General features: G+C 40.8%; 1 protein-coding gene across 9 annotated transcripts in view; it reads right to left on the bottom strand.

Moving 5' to 3' along the window:
• The window catches only part of ets1 (v-ets avian erythroblastosis virus E26 oncogene homolog 1), a 53,659-nt gene that overhangs the window by 18,280 nt on the left and 11,997 nt on the right, over window positions 1-23,382 (bottom strand). For 4 of the 9 annotated variants that reach the window (XM_081371979.1, XM_081371978.1, XM_081371977.1 and 1 more), the window contains exon 3: window positions 22,461-22,602. In XM_081371979.1, the coding sequence (XP_081228105.1) occupies window positions 22,461-22,602 (142 nt within the window). Of the gene's footprint in view, window positions 1-1,460; window positions 1,817-6,085; window positions 6,444-22,460; window positions 22,603-23,382 lie in introns of those variants that run through there. The other 5 variants (XM_081371981.1, XM_081371982.1, XM_081371980.1 and 2 more) reach the window with 5 other exon arrangements.

The following is a 23,382-nucleotide window of genomic DNA, read 5'->3' on the forward strand; positions in this document are numbered from 1 at the left end:
TCCAAAAGCATTTCTGATCAAAGTGAATTCATTTAGAGTAGTCAGTCATGCCTGAGCTAAGTTTATGAGCAAGCAGCTCTCAGAACCAGGGAAATGAAGGAAGGAAAGTTCTGCATGCAATTAGCAAGCTAATGGCTAATGTTGTCTGCCATTGTGGATCCAGCCAATGGCCAACAGATGCATTCTCGGTAAATGAATTCCCCAAAGACCGCATTGTTTTTATGTATCGAACCACACATTCCTGCCTTGTTTTACAATCGCTAATGTGGATGGGATTTTTCTGTGAGCTTGTTCTGTATTTGTGACCTAAAAACCAATGTGCCTTTGAGTTCAGTTCTAAATGGACCAATTACACAATTAACTGTACATAGAGTAAAGCACCACAGCTGCAACAATGAAGAGAGTTCACAAGCCCAAAATAGATGAATGGAAGGCTGGAAAAGAAGATGCAATGTTCTGAAATGCACAGCACACTGCAGAACACAACGGTGTGCTAAAGCATCATCAAAGTGATACATCTTTTCAGTAAAATTCTCTATGGTGACAAATGTCAACATCAAATGTGTCAGAAAGCGGAAGCAGTGAAAAGCAGAGTGGCATGACAAATTAAGTTTCAGCAGTTTGTAACTGTGTAAGAAATAGTTAAATGTCTTAAACAGGTTCCATTTGCACACTCTCAGAAGTAAAAAAAAGAAAAGAAAAAAAGAAATCAGACTAACCCTGCTATGTGGTTTTATGAGAAAGGGGCGAGTTGTCGAATTCCACCATGTTCTACTTGTGTAAGTGAACAGAGTCAAAGACTAGCCCTCATTATGACTGCCTCTTGGAACCGGTCCAGACACCTACACAAAACGCCTTTAACTGCCTCATCCCTAAATCACCCGAGCAGAGCCTCTCTGTCAGAAGTATGTAGATAGCAGGGAGAAGGTTGAACGAGAAAGCGTCCCAGCTGTGGCGGCTCTTGTGACTGCCAAGGATCATGTGCCTTCTATTCAGCTGTACATCAAGTAGCACTCGCAAACTGAGAGAGACTGTAAACCTAGCTACAGCCAAACACCTGGACCTCAGAGAACAGCTTAAGATCCCATATGTAACCGGACTGGTAGCCAGAAGCGTTCCGTCAATATGCCTCTAAGGTAGGAAATGTGTTCAAAGAGGTGGGACAAAAGTAGGAAAATTACAAAACCAGCTCTGACTACTGAGCCCTAAAACAGGTGACTTGGTGAAAGAGCATACACCGATGGGAGAGCTGAATCTGGGAACAGGTCTTCTTCTGCCTCCCTAAACTGTGAGACACGTAGCCAGAACCAGTCGGGATGCCGCTCTGATCTCAAAACCAGACCCAACGCCACACTCTGTGTCTCTCCGTTGTACTCGGTAGACATCTGCAAAACAGCCACATCAAAAAAAAAACAAGAGTGGCATGGAAAGACAGGCACCGGTCCGGCTGGCTTACTCACCTCAAGGGCCTCCCACCACCCAGGAGGCGGTCTGGAGCCCACCAGAGAGCGTCAGAGGGACTGGGAAGGGCTAATGTGTTATGGGAGGAGGGGTGGGTGCTGGAGTCAGCTCGGCAGGGGCTGTGACTCAGTAATTAGCCTGTAGCACGCGGCGGGGATGAGAAGACAGCACTAGGCAGACGCCACATCAGGGGCCAGGGAGACGAGGCAAGAGCCCATGTGGCCCACAGACGGTAGAGAGACAAATTCAAGAAAAAAAAAAAAAAGAGAGAGAGAGAGAGAGACATGGAACATAGGGGAGAAAATGGGTGCTGTAAAATGTTGGAAAAAAATACACTGTGGTTGTTATTTCTTCCCTGCTCTGGGACATGCTGTGTCTTTTGCTTTTGTTTTGGTCTTTTGAAGTTCAGAGAAGCAGGGCCAGAGATAACTGTTGGGAAGACTTCAAACTGAAACACAGTGAAGTGGGTCAGGACGGCTTTCGCAAGTATGCTATAGCGAAAACGGCTCTGACGTATCGCTCAGTCATTCTGACGCATGTAACGATTCGGAAAGAGTTTGTTTGTGCTGTTACCTTGTGCCAATAACTTGAATGAATAAAGGCTAGGACCTGCCTTTACCCTTTGATGACTACACTTTAAAGGGAACAATAAAAATGTGTGTTCACCAGAAAGAATTTCTGACAGGGGAGTCATTAAACCAGTGGACATTCTGTGAAGGGGGAGTCATTCATGAACAGTAGGAAAGACTTTCTGATATAACAGTGTTTCATCTTTGTCTCAAGGCTTGAGTCTGATGAATCAATTCTGAGTTTCAAATATTAACCCAGTCACCTCTTAAAGCTTTTGCATGCCCTACACTTCACGTTAGTAAATTCTTTCTGAAGTGACTCGTACACTCGTACACAAACTATAAAAATTGCGTTCAGGCTGAGTCATTTGTTTGGCCCACATCCAGAGACCCACATCAGACTAACCTTGATTGCCTAGGTCTGTATTTGCACAGCTGTCAGGTAAGCAAGGCATGCTTAGGCCTGGCAAAAGAAACATATCTGTTATGTAACTTGGGAATCTAAGTCATATTCAAAAACATTATCTCGAAAGGCTGCAAACATGACTGCCTGCTTGAATTATAATCTCTTCACACACCTAATAATGCGTGGAAAGTTCTTTTGCACTAGTGCCCAGTGTGTTGGTATCTAAAGCAAGGGTGTGTGAGCGGGGCCTAGCAGGGGTTTGGGATGAGAGAGTGCAGTGTCTTAATCAGATAAAAGTGGGCAATAGGCAACCCACCCAATCCTCAGACATTCCTGTCACTCACTGAACCTTGAGACGGACACAGGGCAAGAGTGAGAATGAAGGAGAAAGGGAAGACGAAATATCCTCATCAAGGCCTATTTCTCTAGGACGAAATGAGTGGGAGGTGACCCCTGGCTCTCTCGTGTTGTTGCTGACTCATTTCACTGTGCTAAGTAGTCTTTGGGCAAAGATGAAAGGAGTGACCCAATTATCAAGCATTTTGACTACGCCCCTTTCAGCAGAGCCCTCAGAAGATGCTGAAGACTTCTGGAACAGCAAAACTGGCTGGGTTGGAACAGCATTAGCCGTTTTAGTAGCAGATTATCTTTGGCCATAAGGCCGTTCTAACATCTGTGCTGCTCCACAACACATGATTCATACCTGTGAATGACTTGAGCTCGTACAGTCAATTTTTTTACGTAAACACTTTTGCTTCCAGACTCGCTGTGGGTACTTGGAGATCGTTTCGTGCTAACTCCATATATGCAGTCTTATTTTAGCAATTCAATTAATGAATGTAAGTGTGTTTATCGAGGCTGTCCTGCTCTTGTGTTGGTCCTATTGTCTCTTCATGCACTACATGTCTCCGGGGTAAATCAGATAATCTAGACTGAACTCTAAACAACTTTTGTGTGACTCTTGATTGAATTCAACCATTCATCACTTTTGTATAAACAGAGTCAAAAAGCAAATGGGGGCAGGGAAGGCGGGCTTGTTTTTGTACTAGCCGTTGTCTTCAAGACACAGCTTGCTTATCTTGATTTAAGACTCAATACAATCCGGGATCAGGTGCTTAATGTCTACGGCCTCTCCGCATTATTGACGCGTACACGTTAGAAACTATCATCTGTGCCAGTCTGTCAGAGCTTTACACTCATACAGGCACTTTGTGCAGAACATGGGACCCACAAGGTGCACATATCCATTTTTCCAGAAGACTAAAGTAGCAGACAAGCAGTAAACATGTCTTGCGTGGATTTTACGGTCTTTGCCAGTGAGATGCGTTCACCCTGGCCTGAACACTCACGGTTGACTGAACTCGGGGGAGCTTGTCTTGAGAAATTGTTTTGCAAGATAGCACGATATTTTGGCAACCCCCGCTGCAAGTATCAGCACTTTTTTTTTAACAGCACGCAACTGTTTTTCCATGCAAGGAGAAAGCTTGTGCTTTTGTGTTGGTGAGTGTTTGCACATGTTCATGTGCCAGTGCATTTGTAAATGTAAACTCTGCGACTGAGTGTGAAAAGAGAGCCAGTCCGTGTGCATGTGAGAATATGCAAGTGTGGTAATGATTCATACCACATCTTGCACATCACACTAAAGTCATTATGTTTTAGCTTTCGTTCTGACATGCAAAGGTGAATGCCTTTTTTTCCATGATGTATTAACAGCTGGTGGTGTGTGAGTCTGTGTAAGAGTTAGGGAGTCAGAATTGTGCGTGTATAGCCATCAGCTGTGGTTGAAGCCAGTCAGCATTTTATCATAGGGAAACTAGCGGCCACTGAACTCACCCTGCCCTTCCGGGCCAAGGAAGAGGGTCGTATTCTTAAAGAGCACAAGTACATCGGGCCAAGGCATGTGCTAACACTAACATCCCACTTGCATACTCGTCACTTTATTTCAGTCCTCAGGAGTACAGAGGGGGAGTGTGAGACTGCTGACTACTTAACCAGCATGGCATCTTCCCTCCCTCCCTCTCTCCCTCCGTTCGCCCTGGTCAGGCATGCGGCCCCTCCTGAGGCAGGCTGGGTCAGCAGCGGTGGGGGTTAATGGATGTGGTATGAATGGACAGTGAAGCAGCATCATGACAAACTTCATTCAGTTGACATTGACCACTCTTTAGCCAAGAGGGAATTTCCCTGCCATGACAAGCATGCATGAGATTGCACAAGCACACAGGCATCAAAACACAAAGAAAGAAAGAAAGAAAGAAAGAAAGAAAGAAAGAAAGAAAGAAAGAAAGAAAGAAAGAAAGAAAGAAAGAAAGAAAGAAAGAAAGAAAGAAAGAAAGAAAGAAAGAAAGAAAGAAAGAAAGAAAGAAAGAAAGACTAAGTAACTTTAATCACTAAGTAACAAGGATCCCCATAATATCTGCATACAAAGAGAAGAAAGCCCAGGGCTCAGCCAATGACCAAATAATGAACTTACACTAAATGCACACGCACATTAGATGACGCAATTTTCTGAAAGCCAGCTCGACATAAAATGAATGACGCTTGTAGTTAAAATTCAAGCCTGCTGGACATGCATGAAATGAAACACGACTACGTGAAGCGGTAAAGTGTGTCATGTCATGAGAGCCCATGTGTGGCAGTCAACATCAGTCTTGTGTCAGACTCTTCATGTACAGTATTTGCTAAATGAATGTTGCTCTCATTCTTGCAACGTAGCAATAAAAGAGTCCAGTTTTTAACATAACCAGTATGACAATATTCAGACAAAAATGACAATAAAAAGACACAAATATGTTCTGAATATCCTAATACAACACCACAGTTTTGAATCCTGCTGATAACATGTGTGACATTTACAGAGTTGTCAACTATAAAAGTGAAGACTGGTGTAGGTAGTCACATGACCAGCGCTGTTAATTGCAATTAGAAATATCCATAAAAGGACATCATGTAAATCATATTTGATTACTATAACATTTTAAAAGTGTATGAATAATCTATAAACACCATTCTGAATTAATAACTAATTGATTCACATAATAAAAAAATAAAAAAAATAATCAAAACTATTTTTACATTAAATATAAAAAAAGTAAAAAAACAAACAAACAAACAAACAAACAAAACATTATTGCATCATCAATACCTTTTACCCACAACTGCCTGACAGTATAACATTATGTTAGCCTATTATATGCAACTTTTTATTGGGTCTTATTCAGCATTTTTCCCCCACCGGTTATAATTGTGACCACATATAAAACATATATTCACTGACTTGGTTGAAATTAGGCTTTCCAATGAGTAAACTACATGTGCTCACTTATCTGGGTACAAATCTGCGATAAATTGATTAATAGTACAACATCACATAATAAAGACTACAGTATTTGTATAGCACTAAATCAATGACTGGCACATCTGGAGCGCCACACGCAGGCTGTGATACCTGTCTATCACTAGCTGATCAAACACATTTTATGTTGCAACGAGTTTCGGAAATGTCATCAAATCTGTATCTCGATTCCAATGCATTTCACAAAGGCAAGACATCATGCACAAAAGTTATTCATAACTGACTGGACAAGTGACGAAGACGCGTTTTGCAATGCAAAATCAAAACGATAACAATGAGAAAGCGTAGGCTACTTACCGTCTACTTTTTCAGATTTTATTATAGTTAACGGCTTAATATCGACAGCTGCCGTCATGGTCACGCATTCAGTGTACAAAGTCTGTTTGTATGTTTTTAGTCCCAAACGTCTCCTCCAAAGTCCGTCTATGTGCCGGGAGTATCTTAGAAATAACACAGGTTTTCCCTTAACAAGATCCGACCTCTGAAGTATTGAAGTGTCTCTCTTCCTCCCTCTCTCTTTCTCCGCTCTATCTCAATCAGTCTTTCATTCCCTCCCTCTCCTCTGTTAGTTACCCCGGTCAGGGCGGTTCTGTGTGCGGCACGGAAGAGGCTGATCCCCGCGTAAAGGGGGCGGTGTTACTCGCTGATTCAATTCAATTCAATTACACTTCACTCTCTGCTGTCTCTCCCTGGACGCGACGCACGGGACGCACGCGACGCCACGGCACTGGAAGCGTCGAAGCTGCTCGTCATATGAAAACGTTCACCAAACAGACTAATCATCTGTGAGCTCAATGCTCACAGTTCAGCAACAATAATAACTGGCCTTAATATGTATCAATTTGTAGCTGAAATCCAATAAAATTAACTTAACTTTAAAATTAACTGTATATATATTTTTATTAAATATGTTATATATTTTTCATTAATGCAAGTATTTAGGTATCATCTATCGGAAGGATTCCACTTACAATTTTATAATAACAAAAACGATCACACACAATGGCACACAGTCATACTGAATAAAAAAAAAAGAAAAAAAAAAGAATATATTTGGTAAGTAAAAACAATTATAAAGATGGTCATTTTTTTATATATAAAATTATGAATTCCTGCTTTTCAGTCTCTGCCAGCACTGTCAACTCTTTTTCTAGCTCTGCATCTTTAAGAGCAAGGTGAACATTTACCAGTCATTACAATCAGCACACATCTTGTCTTCCATTGGCTGTGTACAAAACTCAGCACTCAGCTTATGATACATGGTTTTCCAAGATTGTGAGTCATGTGTAAATAGGACATAGTAAATAGGCATAACTGTAAATACTGTACAGTTATGCCTTCACTGTGCATGAAAAAACATCTGTGTAAACACCCTTTTCATATTCAAATGTGGCTTTTGCATTTGAAAAAGACCCCCCACCCCCCACCCCACTCCACCCCACACCCCACTCCACCCCACCACCACCAATGAGACGGTGTGTTGGATCACAAAGCTGTGATTACATCTGACCTGGAATCGAGTTTGCTCATTTCTTGGGCACAATGGCCACTTAAATAGTACTGGGAACTTCCCATTTGTTAATTTCACTTACTGCTACACACAGAGAAGCTGATATTGACAAAGAGAGCAGTTTCACAAAGAAACAGAGATCACATATTGTCCATTTTCTGTGTGAATAGTCTTGAGCAATTTCTTCATCTTAATGAAAACAGTTGCCTAACTCCACTGATGCAATCTACCGCTGAAAGTGTCATATCACCATAATAGTTCACAAACGTCCATGTACTTGCATGCGCTGTTCTTTAAAAGCCAAGACAAGCTGACCTCCAAATGATGGCTGCGACACACCTCACTCTCTCAAGGAAAAGCTGCCAAGGACAAGAAAACTATTCAGTCTATTTAAAAACACTGATAAACAGTGTATTCCGCGCTGGCTCGTGTTTTAGTATCTCATTTGTCATTGTGAATGGCTGATGCTATGCTCGGTTGAACTCTCACCGGAGCGCGGGAATCATGCAAGGAACTAAAGAGGATAAAAAGATATGTCTCCCGTCTGGCTAATAGTCTGCAAATGATCTGAAAGTAACGAGTGCTCTCATAACTTCGACCCTGCCCTCATAAACACCTCAGCGTATTTCCTGCCCACCTTGACTAGATCAGTAAAAATCCAAGCCAGGATTTTTACAGAGGATCTTCTCGCCACACCCACAGAGAGGGATTTGAATCGTTGACAACTTTTGGAGGCATACATTTCTAACAAAAACCTTAAAAAAAAATAATAATAATAATAATATATATATATGTGTGTGTGTGCTCTGATTGGTCAGCTGGTCCAGTCTGCTCTGATTGGTTAGCTGGTCCAGTCTGTTGTGATAAGTCAGCTGGTCCAGTCTGCTCTGATTGGTTAACTGGTCCAGTCTGCTCTGATTGGTCGGCTGGTCCAGTCTGCTCTGGGTGGTTAACTGGTCCAGTCTGCTCTGATTGGTCGGCTGATCCAGTCAGCTCTGATTGGTCAGCTGGTCCAGTCTGCTCCTATTGGTTGACTGTTCCAGTCTGCTCTGATTGGTAAGCTGGTCCAGTCTGCTGTGATTGGTCAGCTGGTCCAGTCTGCTCTGATTGGTCAGCTGGTCCAGTCTGCTCTGATTGGTAAGCTGGTCAAGTCTGCTGTGATTGGTAAGCTGATCCAGTTTGCTCTGATTGGTCAGCTGGTCCAGTCTGTTGTAATTGGTCAGCTGGTCCAGTTTGCTCTGATTGGTCGGCTGGTCCAGTCTGCTCTGATTGGTTAACTGGTCCAGTCTGTTCTGATTGGTTAGCTGGTCCAGTCTGCTCTGATTGGTTAGCTGGTCCAGTCTACTCTGATTGGTTAGTTAGTCCAGTTTGCTCTGATTGGTTAGCTGGTCCAGTCTGTTGTGATTGGTTAGCTGGCCCAGTCTGCTCTGATTGGTCGGCTTGTCCAGTCTGCTCTGATTGGTTAACTGGTCCAGTCTCTTCTGATTGGTTAGCTGGTCCAGTCTGCTCTGATTGGTTAGCTGGTCCAGTCTGCTCTGATTGGTTAGCTGGTCCGGTCTCCTCTGATTGGTTAGCTGGTCCAGTCTGTTGTGATTGGTTAGCTGGTCCAGTCTGCTCTGATTGGTCGGCTGGTCCAGTCTGCTCTGATTGGTTAACTGGTCCAGTCTCCTCTGATTGGTTAGCTGGCCCAGTCTGCTCTGATTGGTTAGCTGGTCCAGTCTGCTCTGATTGGTTAGCTGGTCCAGTCTCCTCTGATTGGTTAGCTGGTCCAGTCTGCTCTGATTGGTTAGCTGGTCCAGTCTGCTCTGATAGGTTAGCTGGTCCAGTATGCTCTGATTGGTCGGCTGGTCCAGTCTGCTCTGATTGGTTAGCTGGTCCAGTCTGCTCTGATTGGTTAGCTGGTCCAGTCTGTGTAATGCCCCTTACCATAGCCGGTGCATTTCAGCTACCAATGCTTCATGAGCAGCTGTGAACTATAATATCTACGGTGTATAACTATGGCCTTGGTATTGGAAGTTCATACAATCTTTTGCTGCCCTTGCAGTGATAAAACAGCATCTCCTTAAAATAGCGAAATCTACCCAACTGTTCTTTTTGGGCAGGTCAAAAATGTACAACATGGTGACGTATAAGTCATGGAAATAATGTCAGGCCTACAAACGAGACATTTCAGGCAAATGTTTTCTGTTGGAGAAATTAACTCTCTTTGGCATGGACTTTGTGTAACTTTGCTAATCGTGCACAAACACCTGTCCTACACAAGAAAAGCATAACTGCTGCTCTTTAAAGGGGCATTTCACCTGTGGGAACATTATCTTTATTGAAAGTGGGTCATATATGTAGTCGAAAGTAACACAAATTTAAAATTTGGTGCCTTCTTGACCGAGGAAAGACAGAAAGTAACATTAGGGCGCATTTGTATGGAGGACAACAACTCCCACAACGCACCACATTGCACAGCTCCGCAAGCCACTCCCACTAATTTTCACAACACAAACGTCCGTGTCCTCGTCTGATTCAGAGATTTCGTCCAGGAGAAATTGGCATCGTTGAAATTCTTTGCAGCAGTCGGACTCTATCTCTGTGTCCGTAGGCGCACAGTGAGAGCACAGGCACCACCAGTCCGCCCCAGCTTGAGCCAGTCCGGGCTCCTCGTCCGCCACAGGCAGGTCTTCTGCCTCCGCCTCCTGTTCCTCCATCAGCCTCGGCTGCTCTTCGCTATACTGCAGCTCGTAAAGGTAGCCACGAACATCTGATTCGAGCATCAGAATTTCGAAATCCTCTTCTTCCATATCATACTGAGTACCTTCCGCCATTGTCGTAACTTCACATCTGGCTCCACAGCGCCTGTTAGCTTAGCTTCCAAACAAGATGGAGTATATTGCTTTTAGTTTCTGCAAGTGAAGTCCCACCCACTGATCTGTAATAGATCTGTATTGTGAGTGCGTCCCACCCCCTGGAAAAATGAGGAACAAGTGTTTGTAGTCTCAACCCCTCTACAAAGATATGGGACTTCCTGCTTAGAATGACGCAAAATGGCGATTTTTACATCATTATAAGCAGGAACTGCAACACTGAAATCCGTATTTCTCCCGTCTCAGGGGAAAATGAGGGAATAATGCACGACCATTCAAAAATATGACTGGGTTTCTAACGATACAAAGCTTAATGCAAATCGGTGAAGTGTCCCTTTAAAACCGTGCTCAAATCTCAATGAGTGTATATACGGTTGGTTTTGATTCACGTTGTGAACAGCTGAAATTCAATTTAATTAATCAGATCACCCTACTTATGGATTTGAGGAAAGATTGACTCGTGTCTAAAAGGAGGTGAATGGAGGTGGAGGGATGAGGGCCTGTGACTGCTTTTACTTAATTAGTTGCCATGGTAACAGATTGCCTTAGCAATTTTCATGTGCTGATCCGCTCGTTTCCTAAGTGGAGCCCAACGGTTTTGACAACTGTGGGAACGGCTGCCTAGAACACTTAGCCACGTCATCGCCGATTGCTGCGTTTCCGTAAAACTAATTCTGACCTACCGTATTTTCCACAAAGAGCTTCAGCGATGGAAACCTGATGTAAGAAATGCGACCAGCTCAGGTCTCTGTATTCAGAATAACCCTATTAGCCAGGTCAATACTAGGCTGCGAGTACGACGGTGCACATCTGCAAGTGCTGCTGAGAGGCCGGGGAGCCAGCGTTATTGATTAGGTATGGATTTTGAAACAGGGATTCTACAGAGTGTCCATTAAGCCGTCTGGATAGTGTTTCATCCGACAGATATGAGCGATTATGGAAATGGCTGAGCCTTTATGGGGCTTCTGTGGTCGCAAGAACCCGTCAATGAGAGCTGGAAGGGGGAAGGGATCTTAATGGAAGGAGGGATCTCTCACGTCTCCCCCTTCTGTCACTCACTCATTCACTCACTCGTCCGCTCGACCCCCTCTTACTACCCGCTTTGTTTTAAGTCTTAATGAGCTCCTTGCATGTAGTTTTAAAAGGATAGACCAGGCTCCCTTGCGCCCAGAGGCGGCCATTAAGACTAATGGGGTTGCTGACTAATATCAGAGCCAGAGGTTGCTGAGTGGCCCTTTTTCTTCTTATTCTCTCGGCCTGCAGTCTGTCACTGCTATTTTGATACCAGTTTAATCATCTCTTTTGATTCTGTTGTATCACTTCTGATTGGATGTCATGGCTGTTTTTGAATCTATTAAAGGAGTAGTTTGACCAAAAATGAAAATTCTCCTTCAAGCCCATCCTAGGTGTATATGACTTTCTTCTTTCAGCCGAACACAATCAGAGTTATATTAAATGATATCCTAGCTCTTCCCTGCTTTTCAATGGCATTGAATAGTGTCCAAAAAAGTGCATCCATCCATCCATCATAAATGTAATCCGTACGGCTCCACGGGGTTAATAACGGGGTTCCTTCTGAAGCAAAGTGATCCGTTTTTGTAAGAAATATATGTTTATAACTTTATAAACTATAATCACTGGCTTCCGGCAACAGGCATAGATGTATGACGTAGGTGTAGCGTCAGCTTAGGTGAGAATTGCTAAAAGCGGAAGCTCAGAGACTAGAGCAAAACAAAACGCTGTTCACGAATTAGAAGTTTTAAAGAAGAAAAATGTCGAAGGACTTCGATATAAGAGAAGAGGAGCTGCGACATATGTCGGGTCAGAGGTCACCCTTCTGCCGGAACTCGACTCTCTGTTGAACGTGCGTACGGCCATTGGCGGAAGCCAGTAATTATAGTTTATAAAGTTTTTAAATATGGATATTTAGTTTATTTTGATGGTCCCTTTTGAACATTCTGTTGATTATTTGCAACTGCATGTAAACTATCAGTCATTAGAGTATTAGTAGACTCTCTGCTTAATATCTGCTAACACTTTATTCTGATGCTCCTCAACAGACATTCAACTGACTATTAGTAACTACATGTCAACTTATTCTAACCCTAACCCTACCAGTCTACTAATACTCTAATGGGATTTAGCTGACATGTAGGTGCAACGTTTCTTATAGTCATTCGAATGTGTTAAAGGGACCATCAAAATAAAGGGAAACCCTTTTATGATGGATGGATGCGCTTTTTGGAGCTTCAAAACTCAATGCCATTACAAAGCTGGACAGAGCCAGATTATTATTTAATATAACTCTGATTGTATTTGCCTGAAAGAAGAAAGTCATATGGCTTGAGGGAAAGTAAATTATGAGATTTTCATTATTCTTTTAATTTGGAATAATTAAGATTTTGTTTTTGAAAGAAGCCTTGGTGAACATAAACCATAATTATTCCAAATCTTTTGACCGGTAGTGTATTTGATCCACAAAGGTTTCAATTGTAGTGTCAAGTGGCCAATTGCTTAATTCAGCGGTCAGATATCCTAATGTTCGCCATCATTAAATCATTGCACTTAATTATATGATGGAAAATCTTGTAAATCAAAAATAATTGTTTACCAACTGGTCCTGACCAGAATAAGTTCTTGGCTAACAACTGGTTCTGAACTGTAGGGTAAATTAACTGGTTTTAGTCCAAAAAAATAAAAAAAATAAATAATAATAATAATTGCATCACGGAATCAACCTAAATACATTAATTTAGCAACAAAGAAACCAATTTTTATGGGTTAAATTAGGTAAAAATTGATCTTTAACACAGCTTCTCACTCTTTACAATGTAGGTAGCCAAAGCTTCTGGAATTATAAGACATTCTGCTTGAACACGAGGGAGTTTTGGTTTTGATTCATAAAATTGAAATTCATTCATTCTCCAACTTGGATCGCAAGAGACATCTTAAGTTGTTGACTCCCCAAAACAAGCAGTCTCCAGGATACAGCGAAGGAAAAACTCTCTCTGGCCCGTCACACTTACTGGAAGCATGTGCTTTGCCTCACAACTCTTCATAGTTGTATGGGAATTTACCCTGAGGAGAGAGTCAGGCTGTGTTAAGGACTTCATTAAGCTTCAATCATGGAGCTTCACCCTCTCTGGTGGAAGACACAGCTTCTCTGATCTCCACTGTGCTGTTGTCATGGTTTCGACAGTTATGAGGCATCAGATCAGGCCGGGTGAGAGTTGAGCGGCACAACATCAGAATAATGAAACAAACAAGCCATAGATGCTAACAGGGAGAGCTTATGCATGACATGAAATAGCCTTTATGCTAGGAATAATTTGTATCTGTCATAGCATTATGGTATTTTTTTTTTTTAAATACAAAATGTAAAGAAAATAAAAAAATAACTAATACATTAAATACCTTAAAAATGAGAGGCACTGGCTTGATTATATTTGGAGATTTCTAGCAAATGGCACTAATGTAAAAACATTTCACATTTTGTAATTTGTTTATGGCAAAGAACCAACGAATTGCAATTGTTCAAATTCTATATCACAATGTAAAAAAAAAAAAAGATTTTTTGAACAGAAATTATTGAAGTGTGTTTGAAGTTTTTCTACATCAAAATTTCACGTTTTATTCAATGTTACTTGCCAATTCTTTGTAACTCTTTGTGAAAATAAATGTACAAGTAATTTCTGAGTGAAAATCGTTTCTACACAATTTTTTTTCATTGAATTTTCTCTATATGAATTAAAAGTAAACACTAAATTATATATATTTTTTATATAATTTAATTTATTTAATAATTTATAAAATAAATAACAAAACTAAATTCATAGTCCATAAACATAAATAATTAAATTAATTTAATTTAATTTAATGTTTAATTTAACAAATAGCTGGTAAATAGCTGTCACGGTTCACCCCGTTGTATTTACTGTAATGCTGCAATATAAAAGCAACATTTGGGACTTTCTCACAGTGATACTGATCATTAAACAATGTGGCATTCACACTTCCACACACACACACATAAATATAAAACGTATGTGTGTGTGTGTGTGTGTGTGTGTGTGTGTGTGTGTGTGTGTGTGTGTGTGTGTGTGTGTGTGTGTGTGTGTGTGTGGTGAACAGTTAATGAGGACCCTGGAAAGCATATGGGGGTTTTACCGATGAGGAACTGGTTGAACAAAGGCTAAGCTCTTTCTTATCAATTAGCACGGCTAAAAAGGACATCTCTCTCCTCCATTAGCTCCACCACGTGTCTGCTATTCACCCCATTGTGTGGCAAATTAAATTACATCCCTCCATCTCGCCCCGTCTCCTCCTCCCCTCTCTAGACGTCTCTGCCCCCCATTCTGCCACACACACACTCTCGACTGACAGCAGGCCGCAGTGCTGCCGTTCCTCAGTCCATTGATCTGAGAGGTCAGAGGTCGGCTGTCTTATTGAATCCATCATATACTGCAGGAATGCAGTGATACACAGGCCGTGTGCCTTTAAAACACTGTATTCATTAAATCACCCTTGTGTTATTCCACATCTGTATGACTTTCTCTCACTTGCGAAGCATTAGATCTACACAGTATGCATGATCTGTTTTATCCCATACAATGAAAGCAGACTGAACTCAATTCTTTTGCTCACTTAAAATTGCCTTTAAAACATCAATGACACACAAGTTTCGACATCACTAGCACCTGCCCAACAATACAACCACAAAATTAGATTTTCTCTGTTCCTCATTGAAGTAATGGTGCTTTTTACATTTTAAAAACATAAATAAATATCCATCGACTTTCTCTGTATAGAAAACACGCTAAAACTTAACATTACAATCCTTCATATTCCACATATAACACAACTCGAAGGTGAGTCTATGATGAAATGTTCATTTTTGTCTGAACTGTCCCTTTAATTATGCAAATCTGAATGTTCTGCTTGTGTAACTGTTGCCTAAACATTTGATTTTGTAACATCATGTTACATGGATCGGCTTTGCGAAAATCATAATGAAGAAATAAAATGATTTGGAGAGGAACTGGTTCTCTGTTGGTTTCGACACTTGGCCTTGCTAAGCGGAGCTGTAGTCCTAAACTTTTGCTCATGCGCACTTATAGCTAAAACTATCTCTCTCTCTCTCTCTCGGTCTCTCTTGTTTTGTTTTACAGTTGGGGGAAGTGTGTGTAGGACTGATTAGCATCACGGTTTCCTCCTTTCCCATAACCCCCAGACCCCCGCCAGTCGTCTGTTTATTTTAACCCAGAAAAAATGGGCCTTGGCCCACGAGGACGTGCCCCTCATCAGAGACAGCTCTCTCCTCCAAACACACACATCTATATACAGAGATACTGGCTCAGCGCGCACACACACACTGAAAGGTGCTTCCACACAACATCATCAATGCGTGTAGACACACAAACACACCCACACACACACAAACACACCCACACACACACAAACTTCTCAATCTCAGTTCTGCAGTGTTTTCCTAAATTCAAATGTCCAGTTGTCAAATCATATACAATGTAAGCCAGAGGTGCCAGAGCTGCACAACACAGCTGTCAGTGTGGCCAAATGTCTCTCTCTATCTCTCTCTCTCACACACACACACACTCTCTCTCTTTTGTGCTTGTGTGGTTTTAATGGATGGAACTGTGAGAAAGTATATTTATATGTGTGTACATTTGTGTCAGAGGTCTTTCTGTATGTCAGTGTAATTTGATCAACAAAGTCTGAATTAGAGAAGTGGTTGTAAAACGAACGCAGTCGTTCTGAGTTCAGTCCGAAGCTATCGGGTGTGAAATTGATTTTTTTATTTGCAAGCCAACTGTTCAGCGTACTAGCTTAGCATACTCTAAATTAATTAGTTTTTTTTTTTTTTATAAAATACTTTTTCTTTGTTTCTTTCCTAATATGAAATAAAATACATTTTATGAGACACATTTAGGGTCTTAAATGCTCTGCTCAGCACTTCAGTACATCTTTATATGTCATTTCATAATTATTTCTATTGTCTTTGAAATATGACTAAAGTGTTCTGCTGAATTCACTGACAAGTATTAATGGGAAACAAAAATACACTTTAATGTCATTTCTATTGAAACTTGTATGTCATGGCCATGTATTTAAATATTTTTGCAATCACTTATTTGCATAGATGTAGTTGAATTACTACATTTAAATATTAACTTTAAATGTGACATCAAATTAGGGTTCGGGTTAGAATAAGTTGACATGAAGTTGCAAAGTTACTTGTAGTCAGTAGAATGTCTGTTGAGGAGTATCACAATAAAGAGTTAGCAGATATTAAGCAGACTAATACTCTAATGGCTGAGAGTTTACATTAGGTTGCAAAGTTACTTATAGTCAGTAGAATGTCTAAAGTGGACTATCAAAATAAAGTGTTATTGCATAATGGTTGCATATCTTATCTTTGGAAGCACAATGTGTGTTCTCTGACAAGCATCATTCACATCTGGTCTGAACAGAGCAAGAGTCTACTCTACTGTGTTACATGGTTGCTTGCATGCTAAATAAAGTCTACTAAAGCACCATATAGTACAGAAAAACATTCCCTTCTTGATGGACTTGAGGTGCAACAGAAAGTTTTCTCCCTCCACGTACAGGACCCATATGTGCAGTGCACAAAAGCCGTTTAGAGCTGGTGTCTGGTGTAACTGCCTGCACCTGCGCTGAAAGCCTGCAGATTCAGGACAAGTACAGCAGCGCTGAAGCTCACTGAACACATGTGGGCGTCTGCGCGTGTCTATGTGTGTTACACGGCACACCTGGAGACCAGAGGCCGGACTGCTGTTACAACAATCATGCAGTAAATTCCACCTTATATGCAACAATATGGCACTGATTCATTAAACACAAGTCGGTGCATGTGAATGGATCGTACAAAACAATGACAGAGGAAAAAATGACGTCCGGAAAGCCAAGTCATGTAGTCAAAATAATTTTAGTCAGTTTTCTTATTGGAAATTACATCACTTGGTCACGCCTTGCTAGATATTTGCTGTTGTGAAAATTATGGAAAAACAGACATGACTATGGAATGAAAAAGCCAACAACAGCCTGTCAGCTCTGAGGTAACGCTTAACATCATAACGTCAGGCACCGATTTAGTTATAACCGTGCATGACCACAGCGTGGAAGAAGTGGAGACATTCGTTCTCTATGGGGGAGGACAGCAGTGAGAGCGTCAAAAAGTTGCAAAATGCTTAGCAATTCTAGCAAATGATGGGTGAAAAGCAACTGGAAGCCAAATCACTGATGCTGCTGGAGTTTAATCTAGTTATCAAATGCGGTTTAGTGTGGCGAGGCCATTAAAAAGGGTATTAAAATAACAAACTGATTTTACTTGTGAAAAAGAAGGATACTCTTTTAAACAGAGTGCTTATAATGGAAATAATATACTTCACTAATATAGTTCACCCCTACCAATGAAAATTCTGTCATCATTTACTCAACCTCATGGTGTTACAAACTCACAATCGCGTCTTGGATTAAACCGTTCGACTCGTATGGATTTCTTACAGGATTTATTTATCAACTCATCAAAAATATGTTGTAAATCAACGTTTTTGATGGGGTGTAACAATAGCCTGGCAAGCCAGACCTACATCAAGATGTTAGGTCTGGCAATTCACCATAGTCACGGCTCAATCCGAGGGGCGGGATAAACGGCTGTATTTCAAATTCACTCTGCACACAATAGGACAGCGCTTCAACCAACCAGAGCGTTTTCCCAACAGCGGAGCTTACGTTAGTTGATAGATTCAACTTTTGAATCTGGCCGGCAAAACTACGAACACATCTTCCTTTTTTAAGAATGACTTAAAGGGTTAGTTCACCCAAAAATGAAAACTCTGTCAGTAATTACTCACCCTCATGTTGTTCCAACCCCGTAAGACCTTCGTTCATCTTCGTAACACAAATTAAGATATTTTTGATGAAATCTGAGAGCTGGCTCACTCCTCCATAGGCTTATGGACACTATAACTTGCTGGCCCAGAAAATGTATTAAAGACATTGTTAATATAGTCCAAGTGACTCCAGTGGCTCAATCTTAAGTATATCAAGCGACGAGAATACTTTTTGTGCACAAAAACAAACAAAAATAACAACTTTATTCCACTTTTCATTTCCTTCTCTCTGGGCCTCGAGTCTTTTCACGTAGTGTTTAAGCGTAGCGCGTCTGTGTTGCACGTCACCACGTAGGCTCACTATTGGGCGACTCTGGTCATGTGTGATACGTGGTGACGTGCAACATAGACGCGCTACGCTATTACACTACGTAAAAAAAACTCAAGGTCCAGAGAGAAGGACATGAAAAGTGGAATAAAGTTGTTATTTTTGTGCACAAAAAGTATTCTCATCGCTTTATAAACTTAAGATTGAGCCACTGGAGTCACTTCGACTATATTAACAATGTCTTTAATACATTTTCTGGGCCAGCAAGTTATAGTGTCTTAGAAGCCTATGGAGGAGTGAGCCAGCTCTCAGATTTCATCAAAAATATCTTAATTTGTGTTCCGAAGATGAACGAAGGTCTTACGGGGTTGGAACAACATGAGGGTGAGTAATTACTGACAGAATTTTCATTTTTGGGTGAACTAACCCTTTAAGTGCCGTTCTTTGCTCTTTTCTCAAAGAAAAACCTAACTCCAAGTCCTCCAGAGTCGCGGCCAAAGCCGATTCGAAAGACTGTTTGCCAGCAGCAGCTCGTCTTTGTTTTCAAGTGGCAGGGAACCATCGCAACTCTGTCGTCATTATGTTAAGCCCGCCCTGCCTATATGCGATGTGATTGGCCTGACCCAATTTAGGTTTATACAGCTCCGAAAGTCAACGGAGAGTTGCTAGACTGCCCTGGCTGCAAAATACATTTTGCTGCCGCTAGGGTGCGTCTAGATTTCTAGGCTAGTGTAACAATATCGTGTCACAATATATTGCAATAAAAACAATTATCAATATGTATCCTATTGTTCACCCAAAATTAAAATGTATGTGTGAGAAGAAATGTACAAGTTTACAGAGTTTTAGTGTCAGTACTGCATTAAACTACTATATAATGTTGAATATAATGTATAATAATGCAATTGGGGAATATTTGTGGATCCTGATAGTGCCAAATGTCTGATGTTACCAGTAAAAAGTGTCCTACATTATTTTAAATATATCTAGTCAGTGACAGAGTGCAAAACATGTCTAAAATAATTCTGTATTTTCAGCTTCAGAATCATGAATATTGTTATTCTGGTGTCTCTATTGTCCTGTGCTTTGGGTTTCAGCTCCAAGTCCAAGCTTTTTTTTCAGCACCAAATTTAGCCTTTTAATCAACAGTACATTTTTTGTTAACCTTTTATCATGTGTCTTGGAGCATCGCAGTAATACCATATCGTGAGTTCAGTACTGTCGTCATATGTATCGAATCGTGACATGAGGGTATCGTTACACCCCTAGTCTTTTCCGTCTATCAGCGGATATATTAGGGATCTGCTGATAGATGCCTGCTTTCAAACGCTCCCGAGTGAATCTGTGTAAGCGCTCGGTGAAGCGTTGATCATTGTAGCCAATCACAGACATGAACACGTGAACACAATGACCAATCAGAGGTGTTTAAAGATTTTTTACTTCCGGGTGGATCACCTATACTATTGGTCCTCCTAATTGTCAATCATTCTGGTGAATCAATCAAACTTTTCAAAAAGTGGAGAGGGCGGGTCTTATCTAAAATTCGGAAAGATCCTCCGCTATACCTTTAAGAACCCGCTCAACAGCGCTCAAAATGCTAGAGCTGGGATCATCACATTATTTTTCATTTCAGAACAGACTTGATATCGAAGTTGGTACTTTGACAAAACTACTTTGAAAAATGGTTAAAATATACAAATGTACTGACTGGGAAACTAAAACATACTTTACTGTATGTTCTGATTACTACTGTATGTCATGTATTTAAATACACGCTTAATGGTCCAACACAAAGTGTATTAAAGTAACAACCCTTTCTTTAAAAAAAAACAAAGTTTGCATTATTCCAACTGTTTTCATGCTTGTCTGATGACTTTAGATGAAAGTATCAGGTAAGAAGTCAGAGTAACGGCTCCAGACGAGGTTTCAGTCTGACTAACAGCTGTCGCAGTCCAACGGTTTCTGCATGCGGTGGCTTGGATGACAGTTCAAGAGTGTGTTTTGAGGTTACCGTCTCACACAGGCTCGTTCGCTGGTTTAGTCTTGACTAAACTGTGCCTCGCCCATGACTAAAGAAACAACCGAGAAACGGCATTTCTGGATTCTGCTGGCATGTTTCTGCCTCCTGAAAACCCTCTAAACACACGGGGCCGTCGGATTAAATAAAACACCGAACATCAGAGCGTTCACAGCGCTCGGCCCTCACACGCATCACCTCCGAGGAAAAGTTCAAGAGGTCGTTTCTTTCCAGTTGACAATGTTTATGATGGTGCAACATACTCAGGCGAAGCTTGAGGCTTTTAGTGAGTGTCTCCAGCAACAAACATCAGCAAATCCCATCAAACCCGACCCGGTCCGATCCCACTCGAGCTCCCCGAGGGGCCCTGAGGCTTGGGAAAAGGACTGAGCCCTTGCGCCCTTGCACCCTTGTGGCCTTGTGTCCCGTTTGGGGAGGTGTCAACTGACAGTTGGTGCCACTGCTGTATCCACTCCAACACACACACACACACACACACACACACACATACATACAGATGGTGCATGTCGCCACTTTTTCCAGCATTTTAAAAAGCAGGGAGGCTGATGTCAAACACTGGGAGGAATGTACTCATTTTGAATAAACATTAAAAAAAAAATGTCCAGGACAAAAAATCCAGAGCATGCAGTCACCTCCCCCATCTAACGTCACACACACACACACACACACACACACACACACTGAGTGTGGCAGAGAAAACATTGTTCTCTGGGGGATGACAGGGACATTGACCCCCAAAGAGATGCTTTTACCAGATGCCTCACAGTTTCCTCCTCCTCAAAAACTGAAGTGTGTGTTTGCGCGCACATGCACGTTGCACAGTTGCACACACAAAGATCTGTTTTACGCCAAACAGTCCTCAACTTTATATTGTGTCAAGAGTGTATTGACCTCGTTCTGAGCCGTGCAGCGGCGTGAAACTCGCAGCACAATTCACTTCTCAAATATGAAACTTTTGCAGTGAAACGGGATTTTCAATGAGATAAAGTGTTGGATGGAGTGATTTTATCGATCAGGAAATGACTGGACCGATAGAAAGAGATTTGTGATGTCACCCGAAAAGGAAAGTCATTTTAAAAGTAGAGCAAGTATATAATAAAACCTGGAATTTGGAAATTACATGAATCGATGAATTGTGCATAACAGAAGAAGATAAAAAAATAATAATAATAATAAATTAAATTCAATATTTTATACCTTAAATAATTCAAATAATACATTTAAATACTTGGTTTAATGAATTATTATTAAATAATTAATAACATTTTTTATAATTTAACATATATATTTAATTATATATTTAATTTAACATTTATATATATACACACACACACACACACACACATAGAACCGGTCAAAAGTTTGGAAACCTTACTATTTTTAATGTTTGAAAGAAGTCTCTTATGCTCATCAAGCCTGAATTTATTATATCAAAAATGCAGAGAAAAAGACTGTAATATTGTGAAATATTATTACAATTTAAAATCTGAATATAATTTAAAATACAATTTATATCTGTGATGCAAAGCTGAATGTTTAGCATCATTACTCCAGTCTTCAGTGTCACATGATCCTCCAGAAATAATTCTAATATGATGAATTGAACTCAGTTATTTTCAATGTAGGAAACAGTTCTGCGGCTTAATATTTCTTTGAAACCTGTGATGCTTTTTTCAGGATACATTGATGAATAAAATGTTAAAAAGAACAGCATTTATTCAAAATAAAAATATTTTCTAACAACTTTTTTTTTTAATCAATTTAACACATCCTTGCTGACTAAAAGTATTAATATCTAACTTTTGAACGGTAGTGAATATTGTAACAAAAGGTTTAAAAACATTGAAAATAGAAATGTTTCCAAACTTTTGACCGGTAGGCCTACTGTATACTGTTGACTTCATAATCCAGGACAGGTAAATCATACACAAAGTATAAAATATTAAATGATGTGAAGATTACTGTCCAAACATCATTTGATAATAATTTTCAGAAAATATATGGTAAGCGTTGCCCTTGTCCCCCTTTATATCCTGCATGCACACACTCATCCCAGCACAAGTCTCTCACCGTTCTGGCCGTATTCGGGTCCGTTGGGCACCTCCTGCAGGGTGATGTGATGGGCGTACAGCGGTCTGGGTGGAGCCGGGTGGAAAACTGCGGGAGACTGTGTGTGTGGGACCAGAGAAACTGCCATCCCGCCACTCGTCCTCTACGGAGACAAAACAGACGCACAAACTACTGCAAACAATAAAGCTGCGATGCTCATTTTTACTGGGAAAGCCACAGAGATGGTCGGTTAATTCTGCAGCACTTCAAGCACAGAATCGTGATGGAAATATATATATTGACACACATCAATTGACACACAAAAAAAAGTATTTAAAAATCATATGTAAAAAAAACCTTAAGGTTCTCTTGTCTTTCAAGGGGTTTCATTCATGACCGATTGCCACCGGTGATCAGCAAAGATTTTTACATATGAAATTCCCTGTGTGGCCCGAGACAGATTGGGTTTCTGTTGAGGCAAAGCGCTTGAGAAGCATTTTCGCTCGTTTGATCTCGGTGGGACTCTGACGTCAGGCCAGGAGAAGGGGAAGTCAGACACTCAAAGAAGAGACGAAAAGAAAGAGACACACTAGAGAACTGCTGAGTCAACCGGTTCCTTATTGGGGTCATACCACATTTTGTTTAGTTTTGGATTTTCCTGAAGTCCTCTTATAATGTTAGTGAAGTTTTTTTTTCTTTTCTAAGAAACATTTGCATATGTAAATGTAGGCTGTAGGGTTTTCTGTCAGCTCCAATGTCGTGTTCAAACGCCCTTTTCTTCAATAACAGGCTCTTTGCGTGTGCTGGCGCATCAACAGTTAAAGTCGGATTGTAATGATTTCATTTTCCTAAAACAAAGTCAACCACATTTCTATCATTTTGTATGTTTTCATAGTACATCAAGCTCTTTTATCTCAGAGGAAAGTTTGATTTCTCATGATAT

The sequence above is a fragment of the Scardinius erythrophthalmus genome, assembly GCF_964197995.2.
Source record: "Scardinius erythrophthalmus genome assembly, chromosome: 8".
Taxonomy (NCBI): domain Eukaryota; kingdom Metazoa; phylum Chordata; class Actinopteri; order Cypriniformes; family Leuciscidae; genus Scardinius; species Scardinius erythrophthalmus.